Below are 21,893 nucleotides of genomic sequence, written 5' to 3'. Positions count from 1 at the left end.
TTTTTTGTAATACAACAGAGCTTAGGGAGAAAAAAAAAATCTGCAAAAAAATAAAAGGTTTTCGAGATCCTTCCCCGCAAAGTACAATTTTTTTTATATTTTTACAAAAAAAATTGAAAAAATCGGTAATGATTGTTCGTTATCTTTGAATCTACAGGGCCAGTGTTGTATGCACAGTTTATAGAAAATTTTATTACCTTTTAAAAGCTTCAAACCGTTTTGGAATTGCTTAATTCGTTCTTGATATATATATCATAAAGTGGACCCAATTTTTTTTTTTTTGCAAAAACGGTAAATTGCAAATATCTCAAAAACGGTACCATAGAATTAAAAATAACCTTGATTTTCGGAATCAGGGGGTGATCTTACATAAGAATTTCATAACGGCGTTTCTGGTAAAGAGAAAAAGTTGAAATTTGTGGTCCAGTGTTATCATTGTAATGTTAAAGTTAATGATAAACCAACAGCAATAATAACAATAATACTCATTATAAATACAAATAATAATACCTAGTAATATAAATATTTATAATAACAGAATTTTACTAATACTTCTAAATAATAATAATAGGAGCAATACCGCAATGGCAACCCGGAATCTACGACGGTTTACATCAATTCTACCAAACTCCTTTTTGGATAGCAACCCCGACACCAAATTACAACTGTGCGAGGATAACAATAAACAAAAGAAAAACAAAAATGAAGGAAAATACAGTTGGTCGCGCAATGACCACTATCGGCAATAAAAAGGATGTGCCGCGGGCGTCAAGGCACAAGTGTGAAAAGTGCACGATACTATGGAGCTGCAGCAGGCAAATTTTATGGCAGAACCAGCGGAAGGCGGAGTTCTGCGCGTACGCATAAGGCGCCTAACCGAACAAGAAATTCCACGCTACAGTAGAAACGACAGCAGCGATAGAGACCGGTCGAGCAACGTTGACCCAACTTCGCTCTGGCTATTGCAGCAGGCTCAACAGCTACCTGAGTAGAATCAACGAGGATGTGCCCAACCAATACCCGGCATGTGGAGAGTCGCCACATGACTCCCGGAACGTCTTCACATGCCCTGAGAATCCCACTCAGCTAACGCCCCTGTCTCTATGGACAGCCCCTCTGGAAGTAGCACACTTCCTGGGCCTCCCCCTAGCTGAAATAGACAACAACGATGATGGATGAACCGTCCCGAAAGGGGCTTAGTAGCCGCTACAACAACAACAACAACCAGTCGAGCAATTCAAGCGACAGCAACAGTACCAGAGGCGAGCATGACGCCGTGGGCCGGCCAAGTAGCTCAAGCCAGGGCGGTAGCAACAGTGGCAGGCAACAACAAGAGATCGGCGACCAGGAAATCTAAAGCCCAGAGAGTACGCAGCCATTCGTACTGCCCCACAATAGTGAGGATGCAGAGATTCCAGCCTATTGAGGTGCAGAGTACTTGGCAAACAAAACGCCACATTTGACGAGCGAAGAGGAGGAGATGGAGCACGAATCCTCACACTTAAGCGTACAATCAGACGACAGCGGGCCAAGCAGTAAATGTGATGGCGAAGTAGAGCGGGTGCCAACACCCATAACCATCTCGTCCGACGAGGAAGAGGAGTATGCCAAAAAGCAGGGCGAATTCTCCATCGCTACGCAAGACGCCAGACACCTCGGTAGCGGGTACATAGAGTATGCGCGCCATATCGACATGTGCATCAAGCTATACGACCCGATGACCTTAGTGAGGGCGCGATCGAGACGTGTACATTGGCGAGCGGTGGACAAAGGGATTTTGTGGAGGAGGCGTCAGGGAAGCGGGTTTGAATGTGGCAGCAGATGCCGACTTAGTGGCGGAAATAGAGCGTTGGCTAGAAGAAGCGGAGCCGAGTGTGCCATCGAAGTGGCAGGTCCTTCCGGAGGAAGGTGCGTTGCCGGAAGAGTTGGTGACGAAAATTGAGTCGCACGTTATCCATCAGCAACAGAAGCGGCAGTCATTCAGACGCATCGTAAACGGCCAGGCGTACAGAGTGAGGCAAGGTGACCGTAAGTCTTGCTGCCGGGAGTAAGGAGGAAGTGTGAGGACCCCGGATCCTATGGCCCTGGACCCCACAACAATTTATATACAATTTATATAAAATATTAATTGGGCCAGCCGCCAAAAAGTAAACACAGACTGGTTAAGAATTCACTTAGGTTTTATTAACACTTAACTTCTTACGACTAAGTCTAAAACTAAACGTACTCTATGATAACCCGTCCCGAACTCGACTGACGGCACGTTGTGGCCGTTGCTTGCTTCCCACTTTTGTTCTCTGGCAGCGACGCAATGGTTGCGTAACATGTTTACAACCCATGGATTTGGCTTTGACTTCCCACGGGTGCATTATGGAATGCAGGTGGCAATGTCTCCCATTACACTATATGGTGAAATTAAAATATGCTGACACTGCGGCACGTGTAACGGCCAACCGTGGGAGCTTCGCAACAAATGCGACTGGTGCGTGTTAACTCTTCCCCCTCTAAAGATTTGCGTCCCGCAAGTCAACGTTTTGGGAGGCGTCCTTCTTAAGTCGGTTTCGAGAACTCTGTTGCAGTATGGACAAATTCAGCTCAGGAAGTTTGGCTCCTGTCGTCAATTTTCTCCATATCAGCAAAATTAGGATCATGAGCAAAATAAGTCCTAGACCTTCAGACGTCGCAAACCAGTTAGTTTTGTCCTTCAGGTAACCCAAAAGTCGTATGTTTCCAGACGTCATTTCATGGACGAGATCGAGGTTCACTGCCAGACTCTTATTCGTTATTATAGACAACACGGATGGAAGCACCTGCACACCTGAGCTGCTTGTACTCCAGTAGGTTTGATAGTTGATCGTTATCGTCTCGTTCTCCAGCTGTAGAATATAGGAACCAGACAGGTGTTTACATATTTTACCTGACCATACGCTGCTGTTGAAGTTATACAGGAACATTGTATCTTCCTTAAGTACTTAAACCGTTGTTTCGATGCAGGTTATGTAGCGACAACTTGTTTGGCCGCCCTTGAGTAGACGTGGCAGTAAATCTAGTGACCCCTGTTTGCAAACCATAGCGGTGGCGAGGTGTTGGCAGCTATCCTTAATGCCATATATCTGTTGTTTGTTCATTAGGATTGTTTTGTACTTCAAGTCGACTTGATGACCATCCCTCAAAATTGATCGTGTGATTAAATGGTTGAACCTTGTTTGCGCCACTTTTGGCATGGACAAGACGTATAGTAGAAGACTGCCGTTGGTGTTGATTGATGGCTCACTATATTCGGTGGCTTCGATGACGTTGCTGTACGGAAGCACTTCGATTTGGCTTATTAGTTAATTTATTTCCTGTTTATTTAATAGATTACTATTGACAACTCCTGCTTTGGCCATCTCGCTACCTTGTGCTCTATTTCCTGTGAAACTTTAGCCAGGTCGTTGCGTCCCAAAATGTCATTCGTGGCCGTTGCGATTCCATTAACAGCCTGTAATAGCTCTTGAGTTTTCTTGAATATTTCAGAGTTTACCTTATATTGAAGGTTGTTATTGGGTACTAATGCGTCTTGGCTCCGCAGGACTTCATCCCAGTCTAAGGCGTCAGGTGTGCCAGGAATCCACTTCCAGGGTGACCCAATCCAATCGATTGCAACGCTTGCATTCCGAACCGCCGGATTCTAGTAATCTTAAGCTTCTTATTAACCTTTTGTCTAATGTTATTATTAACCTTGGGGCTCAAGGCTCTTGATATTGCTTCATACGTGTTGTAATGTTCTGAGTCAGGAGCGGATGGCTCAAGACCGACCATACGTGGCGACGAGTCACACCCTGCGAGAGGTGCCGCTGCTTTTACCGAATATGGCGGATCTAGAGAGGACAACTCGATAAAACCCGTAATTCCGAGTGTCATCCGTACCGTGCTTATGGGATGAATGGCACTACGTAAGTGTGTCTTATAACGGTGGCCTCCAGATACCTGGCGCCCTCTGGTTGTAAGAAGTCTTGCCTGGGATACTGGAGGCTATGTCCCAGCTGACATCCCTTGCCCCATACTCGTGGGATACACATGGAAAGTAAAACAAAATCAAATCAAAAGCCAGAAGGAGCTGCACAGCTCCAAACAATGGCCAATGCTGGCCTTTCGACTTCTGTCGAAACAGAAGCCATCGCAACAGAACTACTGGGGGCGCATAGTCCCTCGTATGATGTAGAGATGGTGGATACTAGCGTGAGACAGGATGCAAGTCCCATCAGAACGCTATCTGATATCTCGCCGGAGGATGAGCAGAAGTTACTTGCTTCTCCGGTGAACAACTCATCTCACCAAGCTCGAGAGCTGGAGCGGCTTAGCGGAGCCGGTCGGAAACGCCTCAAGCGGTACATGGAACAGGGAATGAGCTATGAGCAGGCTAAAGAAAAAGCCAAAGTACCCGTTGGCCCACCACGGAGGGGGAAAAAATCCTCCAAAAAAGACCTAGGTCTGATAGCTCCACCCCGCAGGGGCGATCCCCAAAGAAATTGGCCAAACCAGGTGAGGGATCTGCAGGGGGCAGGCCAGCTGGGACTGCATCTGTGCCCACCGGTGCGGCAACTGTGCCGCATGCACCTGCAGATGGTCGCGGGGAGCCAGTTTCCTTTAGGGATGCACTGTGTGGAGTGAAGCTGGGTATAGTCCCAGAGGACTATCCAACCACAGTGTGGTCAACGGATGAGCTCAGAGCTATCCATAATGCCATCCTCAGGGCGGTCAGGAGCAACACAGTTAGCGCTGTAAAGCCTATTTTCAAGGGTTGCACCTTCCATTCGGGATGGCTATCCATCAGTTGCAGAGATGCTGCGACCGCGGGGTGGATACGGAACACTGTTCCAAAGCTGGCTCCATGGAAGGAGGCGAAGACGAAAGTGGTCGAGGAGGCAGAAACACCTCGCCGCATCATTCTTGTGGGACTCTTCCCGGAGCTCGACAGCTCAGCCAGTGAGGATGCCCTCAGTCTGCTTCAGGCACAGAATGACGGCCTGAGATTTCCGGACTGGCGCATCCTGAATCGAGTACGCAGGTCAACAATGGCGGAAATCACCATTGCAGTTGACCCGCAATCAGCAGATACGCTAAAGCACCGCGGGAACGTGGTAAACTATGGCTTTGGCGTAGTAAAACTTAGGGAGAAAGCCAAACCGTCGATGTCCGTGGTAGAAAAAGATGCCGCCGACAACGATTACCCTAACTCTGAGGAGCAACCTTGCTGCTCCAAAGACGTCGTCGTAGCTCCCAGGCAGCTACCCACTGACACGCAAGTGCAGCAGAAGTCATCGGAGGTTGACACTGGTATAGACGGAACAGAGCTACACGTAATACGTAAAGCACCAACGGCGCCTCCGAAAACAGCAACAACAACATGAACGACCCCACAACAGGTGCTGGAAGAAGCCCAAAAGAACGTCGGACCCATCGCATCCCCAAAGCCTGCAAAACGGCCACCACTACGTGGCAGCTCCAAAGCGGTTATTTCCAGCCGCAAAGGCAAGGGAGATGAAAGGACGGCCGAAGAAGCGGTCTTGCTGAAGGGCAACACGGGGAAGAAGGTGGCTGCTCGCGGCCGAAAAGACCGCAAGGAAATGCACCTCACCCCAAAAACTTCAAAAATCCGGGGCACATTAAATGCCTCCAAGTGAACCTTCACCACGCTAAAGCAGCATCAGATGTTTTGCATAAGAGGTTCACAAACGAAGGCTTAGGTGTAGCCTTCATCCAACAACCCTGGATATTAAGAGGTGACGTCAAAGGCCTTTTTATATTAAGGACGGTAAGATTATCTATGCCGCCAGCTGTCGCCCAAGAGCGGCGATGCTATTAAGTAACAGACTAACGTTTCTCCCTCTTTCACAGTTCATTACGGCAGATCTCGTTGCGGTATGACCCAAAATTCCGACTCCTAGGGGGTGAAAGAGGCAGTACTTGCCTCCGCGTACTTCCCGGGTGAAGAGGAGATGCCCCGACACCTGAAGTAAAGGCGCTTACTGATCACTGCCGGCGGAGTGGTATACCTTGGAACTCTTTCACTTCATCATTGAAGAAGGTGGAAACAGCCATGGTGGTCAAATTACGACTGCGCACGAGCTTGAAACTGAAGCTGAACAGCTTCATTCAGACATTAGAATAGCTTTTAATAGTAGCTGCCCCCAAGGAAAGGTAAAATCCAAACGTGATGTGCCTTGGTGGAGCAAGAAGCTTGAGCAAATGAGATGCCAAGCTAGAAAACTATTCAATAGAGCAAGGAATACGGGTGATTGGAATCCGTACAAATTTGCGCTAACTTCTTATAACAAAGAATTGCGGAAATCCAAAGCAGCTAGCTGGCGAAACCACTGAGAGGAAATAAAGAGCCTCCCAGAGGCAGTACGCCTCCAAAAAGCTCTAAATAGGGAACACAAAAATACGATCGGCACTCTAAAGAAACCAGATGGTAGATATACTCAGCATCCGGGAGAGACTTGCAGACTTCTGCTAGACACTCACTTCCCGGGCTGCAAAGCGGGCTATTATCTACCGGAATTGGGTGTCCCAGCACGCACTTCTCGTAGATAGCAAAGCTTTGCCACTAAATTTACCACGGTAGAAAGAGTGCAATGGGCGGTATCTACCTTCAGCCCATACAAATCACCAGGACCAGATGGGGTCTATGGGGTCAATGGGCAGCTACCCCACCATTTTAAAAGCAGAGATTCATGCGATCGATATCTGTGGCAGAGAATGCCTCAGAAGAGGAACATCCTCTAAAAACATCTGCATTATGTCGGACAGTCAGGCTGCCTTGCTAGCACTGAAGTCCCACATAATAACATCAAAACTAGTGTACGACTGCCTCAACACCCTAAACGGTCTTGGAAGCAAGAACACAGTATTACTGGGCTGGGTGCCGGGGCACGAGGGCCATGACGGCAATGAACAGGCGGACCGCCTAGCAAAACACGGAGCTACCACACTATTCCATGGCCCGGAACCCTTTTGCGCGCTCACCAAAGCCCACTTAAGGGAGGTCATAAACAAGTGGGTCGACAAAAAATTCGATAGGCACTTAAATGCATGTCCGGGACAAAGACAAGCTAAGCGGTTCATCTATTCATCACAAGAAGCTTCAAAAAAGCTCATAAATCTAGGCAGGGAGGACCTTCGAACTCTCACTGGGTACTTCACGGGACATTGTTCCCTGTGTTATCACCTCAGTAAAATGAATCTTTCAGACACGAGCGTCTTTCGCTTCTGTGAGATAGACGAAGAAACGCCAGAACACATCCTTTGTGAATGTGTTGCTCTCGTTAGACGCAGACTCGCTCACCTAGGTGGTACAACACTTCATCCATTCGAAATATGGAACAAAAAGCCCAGCGAAGTGCTAGCTTATATTAAAAGCCTTCACGTATAGGGTAAAGGGCCACGCACAATAGACCACCCTAGAGGTCGCAGTGCTCCAGGCTCATAATAATAATATTATTAACCTTTTGTCTAATGTTATCTTACATGTTTTTTATATCTGCTTTGTGGAATTTTTTCCCACTTTCAGTTACTATTGTCGCATTTCTATTTTCTCTCTTTTAGTCTTAGGGCCCTTCAGCTCGTCGAGTTGAGTTTGAGTTTTCTCCAACTGATAGGTGATGACGTCAGTGATAGTGTTGGTCTCGTTCATCCTAGAGGTTTCATAGCTTAGACAATTTAAGATTTTATCATAGCGCGTCAAGTCGATCATGTGGAATAGTTTGAAATGTCCGTTGACTATCCAACCGTGCCCATCTCGAACAGTTAGAACAGGAGAATCTAGGTTAAATATTACGTATGCTTGTGCGGTTGCATGGAAGCAGATTCTATGAATTAGATTCGAAATTGTTAACTTAATCCTACTTTTACCTCCTAGATGGCTTAAAATGAACATCGCAAATAATTTTCTTTTAAGGAATTGAATTTAACTTTCTTTAAATTACTTCGAAATTAAGTTTTTAAGTCAAATCGAATACAGAATGCTTTATAATAAATTTTTTATTTTTTTTTTGAAGCGTGTATGCCGAAATTTTTAACAATAATCCTACAGTAACAATTTAATGTAGTAATTATTTCTTAATTTCTAATACTATCTCTTGTGAGTGGAACTCGTGAGGATAAGGGATATCAGGAATTCATGGGGACCCAGTTAGGGATGTTAACGGTGGATTTTTTGACGATTAATTTGTTAGTATTTAGTTATTATGATTAGTATCATTAGTACGGGGTAGTAAGTTAGGCTAATAATTTTAATTTTTATATTTTTTTTTGCTTTTACTTTTTTTTTTTGCATTAGTTTCTGCGTGTTAGTAAGCTAGTATTTTTTTCAACTTTTAAGCAGGTTAGTGGTTATTTTTGTTTTTATAAAATGCTTTCCTCTTTTTTTTTGTTTTGCATTTGCATTTGCATCATATTTGCATGTTGTTTTATTCTCCGTTAATTTTTGGCGCTTTTGCGCGAGATGTATTCTCGTATTCATTTGTAACTGTTGCTTACTTATTGACAAGAATGTGTATTTATGGTTTTTTTCCATCGGACTATAGGTATTATTTGTCTATGGAAGGCCCGCGTTAGTCCCTTTTAGGTCGAACGGCCGAACGGTTGCAGAAGGGCAACAGGGGGAAGAAGGTGGCTGCTCGCGGCCGAAAAGACCTTCACCCCAAAAACTTCAAAAATCCGAGGCACATTAAATGCCTCCAAGTGAACCTTCACCACGCTAAAGCAGCATCAGCTGTTTTGCATAAGAGGTTCACAAACGAAGGCTTAGGTGTAGCCTTCATCCAGGAACCCTGGATATGAAGAGGTGACGTCAAAGGCCTTTTTATATTAAGGACGGTAAGATTATCTATGCCGCCAGCTGTCGCCCAAGAGCGGCGAAGCTATTAAGTAACAGACTAACGTTCCTCCCTCTTTCACAGTTCATTACGGCAGATCTCGTTGCGGTATTGGATAAAATTCCGACCCCTAGGGTGGTGAAAGAGGCAGTACTTACCTCCGCGTACTTCCCGGGTGAAGAGGAGATAGCCCCGATACCTGAAGTAAAGGCGCTTACTGATCACTGCCGGCGGAGTGGTATACCTTGGATCCTCTGCATATGCACATAGAATTCGACATTGGCCACATTCCTGAGCATGAACTAGTTTTTAGAAATCCCAGGAAAACGAACTGGGAACTCTTTCGCTTCATCATTGAAGAAGGTGGAAACAGCCATGGTGGTCAAATTACGACTGCGCACGTGCTTGAGACTGAAGCTGAACAGCTTCATTCAGACATTAGAATAGGTTTTGATAGTAGCTGCCCCCAAGGAAAGGTAAAATCCTAACGTGGTGTGCCTTGGTGGAGCAAGAAGCTTAAGCAAATGAGATGCCAAGCTAAAAATCTATTCAATAGAGCAAAGAGTACGGGTGATTGGAATCCGTACAAATTTGCGCTAACTTCTTATAACAAAGAATTGCGGAAATCCAAAGCTGCTAGCTGGCGAAACCACTGCGAGGAAATAAAGAGCCTCCCAGAGGCAGTACGCCTCCAAAAAGCTCTAAATAGGGAACACAAAAATACGATCGGCACTCTAAAGAAACCAGATGGTAGATATACTCAGCATCCGGGAGAGACTTGCATACTTCTGCTAGACACTCACTTCCCGGGCTGCAAAGCGGGCTATTATCTACCGGAATTGGGTGTCCCAGCACGCACTTCTGGTAGAGAGCAAAGCGTGCCACTAAACTTACCACGGTAGAAAGAGTGCAATGGGCGGTATCTACCTTCAGCCCATACAAATCACCAGAACCAGATGGGGTCTATCCTTGTCAACTCCAACAAGGAAGTAACTACATAGCCCCTGTCCTCTCCAGACTATACAGAGCGTCGCTCCTACTGTGTCACATTCCCAGTAGATGGACAGAGGCTAAGGTCGTATTTTTATCGAAGGCAGGTAAACCGGAGCAAATACCTTCATCCTACAGACCAATTAGCCTCAGCTTCTTTCTCCTAAAAGGCATGGAGAAAATCTTGGATCAACACATCAGAGAAGTCAACCTAGGGGAACGACAAGTCCACTGGAACTGCCATTCACAGCCTTACATCGAAAATCGAAAAGGCTCTGGAGTCTAAGAACATAGCCCTTTGTGCCTTCATTGACATTTCAGGGACTTTTGACAACACGTCATACAGGGCAATAAGAGAAGCCCTGATAAGCAAGGGAGTGAGCCCCATCATAATAAATTGGGTGCTTTCTATGCTAAAAACAAGGAAGCTCAGGATGGAGCTGGGAGGTACGGAAGAATCTATTACAGCCACAAGAGGTTGCCCTCAAGGGGGTGTACTCTCTCCTCTTTTGTGGACTATGGTTATAGACGAACTCCTCTTCCTACTGAACGACCATGGCTTTGAAACACAAGGCTATGCAGACGATCTGGTAATTTGTGTAACAGGGCTGCATGGCGAAACGATCTCCAACAGCATGCAACAAGCCCTGCGCATTACGCAAAGATGGTGTGACGCCAAAGGATTATCCATTAAACCTACTAAATCTATTCTGGTTCCGTTTACCCGGAGGAAAAAGTTATCCATGACAGAATTTACTCTGGGCGGAACTAGAATAGGGCTCTCAAATGAAGCAAAATACCTGGGGGTGTGGCTGGATAAGACACTCACCTGGAATTTACATTTGGATGCAACCGTAAACAAGGCAATGAGAGCCTTCTTCGCACGCGACTTTACTGGAAGACATGGGGACTCTCCCCCAAAGTGATTTACTGGTCATTCAACACAGTTGTCAAGCCGATAATCACCTATGCATCCTTGGCATGGTGGACAAAAGCGACACAAAGAACTGCTAGCGCAAAACTTTGCAAACTGCACCGAATGGTGTGCATTGGTATAACAGGGGCTATGCGGACCTGTCCTGCTGATGCACTTAGTGCTCTTGTAGGCATACCGCCCTTCCCAATTCTAATATAGAGGGAGGCCAGTGTCTCGGCACTGAGAATCCTAAATACTTCCGAGTTAAAAACCGGAAACATGACAGGTCATATGAAGCTCCTTATGAAATTCACAAATGACCCCATAATGCATATGAGGGACTCAGTAGCTCCGATACTAGTAATTTCTAAGAATTTAAAGGTATCTATTGCGGACCGAGCATCCTGGAGCACAGGAAACCCCTACACCAAACACGGAACTGAAGTCTGGTACACTGACGGATCAAAACTTGAAGATGGTAAAACTGGAGCTGGTATATTTGGGCCGAATTTTAAAAGATCGATACCAGGTTTTTATTTCGGCGCGAACGCTTGTGTCTATATGCTCGTTCCCATTCAAAGGCTCGAAAAGATTGGAATATTTCTTTGACAGAATGTCTATTTTTTTTGTGAAATTCAGGAGGCCTTTCCTTTCCCAATGTAAAATTAACATTACAGGACGTGCGCGCCTTGAGCGGGATTTTGTAGTTCCCTACTTTTAGTAAGTTATCCTTCCTATCTATTACAGCACCCAACTCTCTTAGTGTGTCATCGCCGATGATTCCACTCAAACCACTTAGAGTTGGTAACACAAAGAATTCGAACCCACTTGAGTTGCCTATATTTACAAATAACTTTTCTTTTACTTTTTCCTTTATAGGAACGGAACCTCAAACAGATGCTACGTTTAAAGTTCGTTTTAACGACTAAGAAATCTAGCGCGCGACCATCGAGTAGCGTATATTCTAAGTATGGTACGCTAGATGACCGCAGGATAGAAAATCCTAGGAATTTTCGTCTTTTGTGGGTTCTTGGTCTTCGTCCTGCGCCTCACCTTCATCTGGGACGGTATGAAACAGTCTTTGCTGTTTCCGAGGTAAATTGTCAGAGCGGGCACCGCGTTTGAAGGGGTTTGGCCTGTTTATATAATTAACGTTACGCGTTTGTACCGAAGGATCTACCTCCGTCTTTTCCACGCGAGAACTCGAGGAGTTATTTTGGTTATCCTCTCTCCCGGAAGGGCGCTCGTTCTTCAAGTACTGAGAACGGTTTTCTTGTGAACGCCATGTAGGTTTCGGCGGTAATTGTGGGGGTTTCCTACTCTGCGGATAAAAGCTACTCGGCAAGTTATTTACCGGCACTACCACGCGATTATTAGAATTATTTGAAGAGTGTATCGCGAGTCCAGCGAAGGTCCCACTAACCCCCATCAAATAAAACACAGTGATTTGTGTATGAAGTTGAACATACCCACACACACACGCGGCTATCTAGAAGGCCGGAAACTTGTCGTACAGGGGAGAGCGGAAGGTAAAGAGAGAGATTCGGGAGTCGGTGTCGGAGATTATTCGACGGGTAATTGTACGGCGACGGGAGTGCTCCTAGTGACAGCAAGATTGGCAGTGGTACGCGTCACTCGTAGCGAAGAGCGTGATATTGAGAGCAATCGCGGTGGTTGTGACGGCGACGGCAATGGCTGCGACAGCAGCCTGCAGTTCCCTTGCAGTGGTGGTGGCGGCCTTAGCGGTGACGTTGGCAGTGGCCCATATGATGCTGAGGGCGGCAGCGACCTCCCGCAGTGGTGCTATATGCGGCCCTGACTGTGGCGAAGGGTGAATGCGTATTTAACTACGACGGTGACAGCAGTACCGTACTTGTGAAGGGTAGTAGCGGCGGCCTGGGGCGACGATAATGGCGGCGGCCCCCGTGATGAAGACAGTAGCAGCGGACCCTGATGGTGGCAACGGTGACAGCGGCCCTGGTTGGCGATAGTTAGCGTTCGCAGTCCTCGGTGATGATGGCGGGCGGCCCACGGTTGTAGCTTCGGCCTTGGGGCGGCAGTGGTAATAGCGGCCCCGGTGATGAGAGCAGCGGTGCGGGCCCTAGCGGTGATGATGATTATTGCGGCGGCCCTGGATGACAGTGAATACAAATATCCGTCCCCGGTAAAGCTTGCGGGCGGTCCTCGGTAGCGATCTCGGCCTTAGGGCGGCAGCGGTACTGGCGGTCCAGATTGGCGACCTGCGGGCAACTGATCATTAGTGCGGTCCCCAGGGCATCGAGAGGTTGCCCAGTCCCCCCGTATGTATTCGTGGCCGCTAGGCGCTGCAGGGAGGTGGTTCGCCCCCTTCAGCGCCCGCTAGCCGCGCGGTATCGCAAGCAGGCAGGGGTGCTCGGAATTGGGCCAGCCCAAACGGACCACGCTCCCTGTCTGCTTGAAACCGTATCCAAAAATGGGTCTAGCCCATAATGGTTTTGGAGTGTTGCCTGTGGGGTATTCCCCCCCATGCAGCCCCCTTCAACCAATCAGTCTTCCTCCGAGGAGGAAAGCCAAGAGCGCCCAAAATAGGCCCGAAGCCCAGGATGCGCTCCGTGCTTACCTACGGACAACTGATGCTGGTTGAGTGCATGCTGGCAGCTTTAGCTTTGGTTTTGTATGAGCTGTTTGAGAAGTGAGTGGGCTTATTCCGCGTTATGTGTTTTGTGTAGCGAATTTCTTCCATATGTTGGTGCGCATGATTAGCCAAGTTGGCGTTTGCGAAATTTGTATGTGCTTACCATTCCAGCTTCGTGTATGCGTATGTATGTATGTATGTATGTATGTACATAGGGGGGTTGGTATGGGAGTTTGTGTGTGCGTCTACCAGTGTGTATGTACGTATGTTTATATATTTGTACTTAAGTGCAATTGTAAGGCGTACGCTAGGGTGATGTCGAGTATGTTATTTTAGCGTAGGCGAAGCTACGTTACAGAGTATTACCTCCACCGAATGAACCCAGGACACATCAAATACTTGTAGTTCCTTGACACAGTCAGGAAGCTTACAAATATCGCGTATTTCTGCTTCAGTCGTGGAGGCTTGAGCCACTACCTCCTCTGGTTGTTCTACTGGGCCACTAGTTCCTAGTGTGGTAGCCCTGGAGCTAGCGTTTATACGCGCCACGCCCCTTTCTAGAATGTTAATCTTCTCCAGAAGGGCGTTGACAGCCCCAGTTAAATTCGTGACAGTGGTCCTCAAGTCCTCCATCCTAGAAATAGCAAAAAGATAAATTCGTGGTAATATACTTACAATACACGGAGAATTGGCATTCGGTAGTCAGTCTGATCCCTTGATTAAGTTATTCCTTAAATTCTTTAATTGGTCTATATCCTTTAATTTATAACTTTATTAGTCCTTTTTTGCGTATATGTTTATTCTTTTAAAATTGTTTATTGTTCTTTGGAGGTTTACACTTTTATTTTTATAACTTGTCCACTCTTTCCACACTTCTGGGTCCCTGCTCGGGCGCCAGTTACGGACGTTCAGTCCGCATAAGTCAAAAAAATTAATTGGGCCAGCCGCCCAAAAGGAAACACAGACTTGTTAAAAATTCACTTAGGTTTTATTAACACTTAACTTCTTACGACTAAGCCTAACACTAAACGTAGTGTATGATAAGCCGTCCCGAACTCGACTGACTGCACGTTGTGGCCGTTGCTTGCTTTCCACCTTCGGTCTCTGGCAGCGACGCAATGGTTGCGTAACATGTTTACAACCCATTGTCTGAGACTGGATTTGGCCTTGATTCCCACGGGTGCATTATGGAATGCAGGTGCCAATGTCTCCCGTTACTCCATATGGTGAAATTAAAATATGCTGCGTGTAACGGCCAACCGTGGGAGCGTCGCAACAAATGCGACTGGTGCGTGTTAACTTATATATTATGCATTTTTTTAAATTTGAATTTTATGAGCTGTTAGACACATGTACTAATATATACTTATGGTTAAATTATTTATATATATATGTATGTATATACGCTTATTTGCATTGTAGTTTATATACGTATATACCCATGTACATATGCACATACAAATATTGATTTATTACGTTGCATAAAGCACAAACAATTGTTATGAGGATAACTGTATGCGGATGGACAAAATGGTATAATAGGAGCAGTGCTAACAAGCATTGCTCATTAGCTAGGCATACGTGGCACGCGTCGCAATGTGGGTCACACGAGTAGTGGAAGAGGGATCAAACCTCCACGTCAGCTGCGCAATTAGCGATACGAAATCAGCTGCTGAATTACCTACAGTGATGAAAAAGTTGGTACAATCGTACCTTGATTTAGTTTGATAGTACATTCGGTACAAACACACACAGCCCTAACACTGAATCCATCGTAGAAAAGTTACGAATTCGAATGTCCGCTACGAATACGAAAGAATTGCTATTACTGAATCCATGTGAACTCGAAAAAAGTGCTGCCAAACTCAAATGTAAATTTTCGGCCATTCGAAATCAGCTGTTGTGAAGTAAACAAAGCGTTTGAGCAAAATTATCATGCTGTAAAACTTCTTAAACTAATATTTTGTTAAAATGGATACCGTAGCTTGTGCGATCGTCTTAATAGAAGAAAATTATCAAAGTAATAACTTAAAAATTCAAAGGAAAACTCTAAGAGATGCGAGTAATCCACTTGATTTAGACGAGGCTATGTAAGTAAAACAAAAATTTTTATTTCAAATGATTTGATACGTTTTTTTTTTCTTTTATGTGCTCGGTGAGTTAGAGGCGGGAAGCGCAATTCATGCCAGGTCAACATCAATGAATCAAATCACACGCCTGGCATCTGTGCTACGCTTTCTTTCGGAAGGCAGCTATCAACACGGCGTTGGAAAAGATTTTGATGCACCAATGGCTCAATCAACGTTTTCCGGTATTTTAAAATCCACACTAGCAGTCCTGCAAGCACGTTTATGTCCTCATTGGGTAAATCTGAATATGACAGACGAAGAAAAACAAAAAGCCAAAAGGCATTTTTATACCAAGTATAGGCTTCCGGGCGTTATTTTGTGTGTGGATGGAACGCATATAAAAATCGTTTCACCAAAGGAGGACATATTTCTTTTTTATAATCGGAAAGGTTTCTTCAGCATCAATGCCATGATTGTAAGTATATGCTTGCAGAAACCAAAACTGAAAATTTGTATACATTTTTATTTTATTTTTAAAGATTTGTGACAATGAAATGCGAATCAGGTACGTCAATGCAGAATTCCCAGGATGTAATCACGATTCTCACATATGGAATGTGAGTAATGCAAGGTCCTTTTGTGAGAGGAAATATTTAGAAGGCGAGAGGAATTGCTTATTATTAGGTACATACAAATTTACTATGGATGCACGCATATGATTGTATGATATTTATGATATTTTTCATAGGTGACGCCGGATATGCATTGGAGCCATGGTTAATGACTCCGTTTCGTTCACCACAATTAGGTAGCCCAGAGAGTGTATACAACAAAGCAAACTCAAAAGCAAGGAATATAGTGGAAAGAACTATTGGAGTTTTGAAAAGTCGTTTCAGATGTCTTTTCGGAGCTCGTGAACTCCACTACGAACCCTCAAAAGTAAGCCAAATCGTGAACGTGGCAGCGGCTTTACACAACATTTGCTTGCACTACCGCGTTATAGATGATGTACCAGAATATGTTCCAGAACCATTATCCCTCAGCGAAGCCCATGAAACAGCAGCCACTAGCACTAATGAAGCCGCATCACAGATTAGGCAATCCATTTTGATGACACTTTTATAATAAATACTGATATTTATCTAATTAGCAAAATAAACAAAACTATTTGAAATTCATTTTATTTCTTTATTTAGTTATTTTATTCACACTTAGTTTTTTTATTTTTATCTAACAAATCTAATTTTCTTAGCTCTATTTCTAACATTTCTTGCTTTATTTTTTTCAGCAACCAAGATTGAATACGCAAGGTTATGTCGTCGCATTTCAGCAAGTTCAGACTTTTTTAGTTCGTACGTCTTATCTGTTAGTCGACACAATCGGCGGACACTTGATGCAATATCCTCCAACTTCTCTTCCTGACGTTTAAAATGCTCTTTGCTTTCTCCATAAAATTCATTTTGCATCTGTACTTGCTCTCTCAGTACGCTTAATGTTTCCGAGTCCGTTCGTTTTTGTGGAGTGGAAGTACGTCGTGGCAGTGATGAACCACAAGCTTCCGACACCATGGACACATCAGCATCGGTTTCGGGGCCTTTTTCCTGAGGATCTTCAGGTAGTCCGACACTAACTGTGTTTTTGCAGCCTGAGGTGCAGACTTCTAACTCTGCTAGATTTATCACTCCCTCCTCCAAATCTGTAAAACTATGCTGCCGATGTCTTCCGCCCCCCATAGCTGTCTGCTCCCTTTTATTTTCCATGAGCTTGCGTTTGACAGCACTTCCAATCACACCACACCTAAAATATTTAGAGTGTTTAAAAACTTTGTGAACTTGTACATACTACCCTGCCCACCTTTAGTTGAAATATTTCTGCTTCAAGATTGTGTGAACTAAAGGTGTGAAGTGTATGGACTAAAATGCCTTACTTTTTTCCACGTAGACACATCTTTTATAAGCGGCCCAATACTATTCAGTTCTTTTGCAACGTTTTCCCAAAATGCAGTCACTTCCTCCTTTGAGTACCTAGTAAACCCTTGTGCTATATCTGGTTTCTCATTCAACATTTCCAGCAAACAGGAATACTGTTGTCGCGTCGTCACAATTTTAGACCTGTGAAAAATTATTTAAAATTTTTTTTTTACTAAATTTGTTAATTTTATCAAATTTACTTACATTGTATTGGTTCGATATGCTTTTTCTTTTATTTTCGCTTATTTCAATTTTCTCCCGCCAACTAAAACTCGTCGTAGAAAATTTGTTCGATTTGACATTTCGAGTGGGTTCATTGAAAGCAGTCTACGAATTTCGAAATTAGAATACGTAGACTCTACGAAAGTCATGCCTACGATGGATTCAGTGAACGCAATTTCATAGATTCTACGAAAATCGAACTTACGATGGATTCAGTGATAGGGCTGGTAATTTTAGATATATTTGGAATGTAGCCAAATAACTTCTCAGGAAATAAGTTCTTATTTTTATTGACATTTCAACGCATTTTCTGGTGCGGGCAGCTAGTCTAATAGCTTTCCTCCTTTGTGAAGGGGCATACAAAGATACAGAAGGGTGGTCAAAGTAACGCATCTGTAGTTGATTTCGCCAGATAGACGGAAAATATTTCTTTTTAAAACGTCAGATCGAAGAACTGAGAGGAAAGTGATTTACCTATCTACAACATAGCTTTGTCTCGCGCTGCTCGAAGAGATTCTTTTCATAGCCAAAATTTGTTTAATTTGATTACAGAAGTTGATATGGTATCGATTAGAATTGTTATCCTCCTATTTTCTTTACGTAGAAATACCTATTTACTTTTTAGGTGCATCTATCTACTTTTAGGTAAAGTTTTCCGTAGATTAGGTACAATTTTATAATTCAATTTTCTATCCCTGATGGAATATCAGCTGTAAAAGAGAACCAGAAACAGACAGCTGATTGCTCTTTGTTTAATAAACATACCTCCAAGTCAAAATGAAACATATCTAGCAGGGTTGCATAGAGAATCTGACACAAATTAATTGCCAATTAATTATTAACTGGCAATTAATAATTTGAATTTTTGTATGATAAATTGGGTAACAATTAAAGCTTAAATTGGTGAAGACGTTCTTAATTGCCAATTAGACGCCTGTTTGAACATAGTCTTAGTACGTTTATGCGGCAGAATTCATGAATTCTTCATTTCATGTATTCAGAAATGGTTCCGTTTATGCATAGTTCGCGAATTCATGAAATGAAGTGTTTTGAAAAAGTGGCGGTGCACCAGCGAGAAACTAAGCGGTGGGGTTGTAGTTTTTGTTTCCTTTTTTTAATTTGCAACAGCCGTTGGTACCAGGAAATGGTCCATATTATATTTAAATTGGTTTTTCTGTATTTGAATTTCTTCTATTTAAATTTACTTATATTTCAACAAATCCACGTAAATTTTCCAGTGTTTTAAATCGTGGTTATGTTACTCATACTTCTTAATCTAAACAAATAATAACCCTAGTAAACAGCTGTTTGTGAAACGTGGCGTTGCCGGACTGGCACTTCAAGATTTCATGAAATCATGCGAAATCCATGGTTAGTTTTCGTGTATAATTGAATTCATCAAATTGTGTTTATGCGACCAATTTTAACCCAAATTCATGAAATTTGCGTACGCATAAACGTAGTATCTGATGAACATACGTGAGGATGATATCAAGGCCAACTCATATGAGGTAGTTTTACAGGGGAAGTTGAAATTTTCGCTCCGGTGTCCGGCGACCGTTGGTTAAACTTGGTGATGTTTTGCTGTGGATTGCATCGCTTGTGGGCCTGTTGAATGAATTTGTGTCTTGGTTATATGAAAGATCAAAAAATTTTGATTTTCTGGCAAGTTCTCGCTGTAAGTTAGCGTATTGCACAGCTGCAAAGCTAAAACAGCGGTTTGATGATTCCTTACAATCCCTCCCACGCCTACATAGCTTCTTGGATATTTGTAAACAGACAACAGCTGCCAAGCTGATCGACAATTCTTCAGAATCACTCCCACGCTTGTCTTGCCATTCAGTTACATTCCAAAACGGACACCTGATAGCGTACGAGACTTTGGGCAGTTTTCGGCAGGGCAGCCGGCAATGCATTCATACCAACACACAAACAGAGCTACCGGCGCATCGATACTAAGTCAGCGAGCTCGGGCAGCGCATCTACACCAATATACACACATCGACGAATCAGCGAGTAGCTACAAACCGCAAGTAGGGAACTAGGGTAGATTGTAAGTGAATAAAGTTTAGTTCTGGATTAACATCAGGAGAATAAAGTTGTAATTTGCAAGGAGAACCTGCTTTAATACTATACTACAACGCAAATACTACTGTAAGTAATTGTTCGATTTTTCGTGTGATCCAGTGAAATAAGTGCAAAAAAGAAAACAAACAAAAAAAAAGTAATTTATTTTTATTGTGAGTTTTTCTTAATTAATATCAAAATGAGTGTAACAAGAGAGCAGGTAATTGAGATTCTGAGACAACAACATGAACAAAATAGAAGACAATTTAATGCGCATTTAGATGAAGTTATGCAAACACTTCGGCGCTTAGAGCAGCCATCTGCAGAGAATTATCTTCCAGTAAAAATAGATCCAGCTGTGGTTAACAGCAACACAAATATGGATCTAATAAAATCCTTGCAAGAATTTAAGGGTGATACCGCATCCTATCCGGCTTGGCGTTCCGCAGCGGAATTCGCCATCGGCTACTACACGGAGGGTTCGGAGCAATATTATATTGCAATGGGAATTTTTCGAAACAAGATAGTAGGCTTAGCGAACACAACGCTCGGTTCCTTTTCAACTGTGTTGAATTTTAAAGCTATAATAGCTAGGTTAGATAAAACATACGCGGATAAAAGGCCGTCACATGTTTTGGAAACAGAACTCAGTGCTTTAAGGCAGGGAAATTTGTCACTCTTGCAATATTATCACACGGTGCACAAACAATTAACACTCATAAAGAATAAAACACAATGACTCACTCCAACAACAGGGAGCTTGCTGCCGCGCTCAATGATAGAGCTAGGGAAAATGTATTAAGGGTCTTTATTTCCGGCCTAAAGCGGCCTTTATGCGATATTCTATTTTCGGCCAATCGAAAAGATTTGCCTTCCGCGCTGGCTACTGCCCAGGAGTTAGAAAATAACCGTATGCGTTATGATTTTGCTAGAATATTTGCAAGCAGTAACAGTTAACAGCGTCACGAATTCAGATAGCCCAAAATATCAGAACAATTATTCAAGCACTCCCCAAACGCCTAATGACACTCCTACTCCAATGGAGGTAGACCGCGGATCCTCTGCATTCCGACGTACAAAACAGTCCGACCAGGGTTATAAGAAGGACAATGCATTGGGAGGGCATCCCAAAAGAGATGCTAATCAATACGCGAATAAACGGGATCGCGAACAAGGGTATTCAGTAAATTCACGAAACCCAAAGGTGCAACCGACGAATCATTTGAAGACATCCCAAGAGGTAGATCCATCAGAAAAAGTTACTGTGGATCGTGACAGTGATTCAGATATCGAGATCGTTTCTAATTTTGCGATGGAAGATGAAATGAATTTTTTAGCGTAAGGTTGCTCCTACCCTGCATTACCAAGAACACGTCGGAGGGGCGGGAGCTTAGACTGTTAATTGATATATCACTATATCAAAAATTTGAGTTTCTTAAATGGAATTACCTCTGTGGAGAGACAGTTTAAGGTCGAGTCAATAAATGGGTGTAATCTCATAGAAAAAAATGCAAGGTTATCCTTTTGGGAAAAGCATCAATTTTCTTTATTCTTACAAATTTAAAAAGCTTCGATGGTATGTTATCCATGTTGTGAATAAAAAAGGCCTAGATCAATACGGTTAACAAAAGCTCCGCATGGTCATCGAATTTCGAAAATTAAACGAAAAAACGATTGCGGATAGATATCCTATACCAGATATTTCTACCATACTAGCAAATCTGGGTAGTTCCAAATTTTTTACCACTTTAGATCTAAAATCTGGCTTCTACCAGATAATCCTTGAAGAGAAGGACCGCGAAAAAATAGTCTTCAGCATAAACAATGGAAAATATGAGTTTAATAGGTTGCCGTTCGGTTTAAAGAATGCACCCAGTATTTTCCAACGGGCCATTGATGATGTCCTGATAGACGACATTGGCCAAAGTTGCCAAGTTTATATGGATGATATAATCATATTTTCAAGGGACAAAAGTCCCATCCTCAATATGTTGAAAGGGTATTAAGGACGTTGGAAAAAGCTGGAATGCGAGTTTCAGCAGAAAAAACTAAATTATTTAAGAAGCAAGTTGAATTTCTCGGTTTTATTGTCTCCCAAAAAGGGATAAAAACATGTCCAAATAAGATTAAGGACATAATTGACTATAAGATGCCGGAAACACTTCGAGGATTGCGCTCTTTCTT

At 43.6% G+C, this 21,893-nt stretch overlaps 2 protein-coding genes across 2 annotated transcripts; one reads left to right on the top strand and one right to left on the bottom strand.

Moving 5' to 3' along the window:
- Nucleotides 1-14,776: 14,776 nt before the first annotated feature.
- On the top strand, nt 14,777-16,617 carry LOC118748641 (putative nuclease HARBI1). The gene is made up of 4 exons (XM_036483222.1): nt 14,777-15,471; nt 15,546-15,925; nt 15,990-16,134; nt 16,199-16,617. Exons 2-4 carry the CDS (start codon nt 15,581-15,583, stop codon nt 16,573-16,575), a joined length of 867 nt encoding a protein of 288 aa, XP_036339115.1. The 5' UTR covers nt 14,777-15,471; nt 15,546-15,580; the 3' UTR covers nt 16,576-16,617.
- Nucleotides 16,618-16,622: 5 nt separating this feature from the next.
- LOC118748647 lies at nt 16,623-17,412 on the bottom strand. Its single transcript, XM_036483234.1, has one exon. It carries the CDS (start codon nt 17,208-17,210, stop codon nt 16,677-16,679), a length of 534 nt encoding a protein of 177 aa, XP_036339127.1. The 5' UTR covers nt 17,211-17,412; the 3' UTR covers nt 16,623-16,676.
- Between the last annotated feature and the right edge of the window lie 4,481 nt (nt 17,413-21,893).

Source organism: Rhagoletis pomonella, unplaced genomic scaffold (assembly GCF_013731165.1).
Source record: "Rhagoletis pomonella isolate Grant_MI unplaced genomic scaffold, Rhpom_1.0 Rhpom_scaffold_00001, whole genome shotgun sequence".
Classification (NCBI taxonomy): domain Eukaryota; kingdom Metazoa; phylum Arthropoda; class Insecta; order Diptera; family Tephritidae; genus Rhagoletis; species Rhagoletis pomonella.
This window is presented reverse-complemented; position numbering and strand designations above follow the sequence as displayed.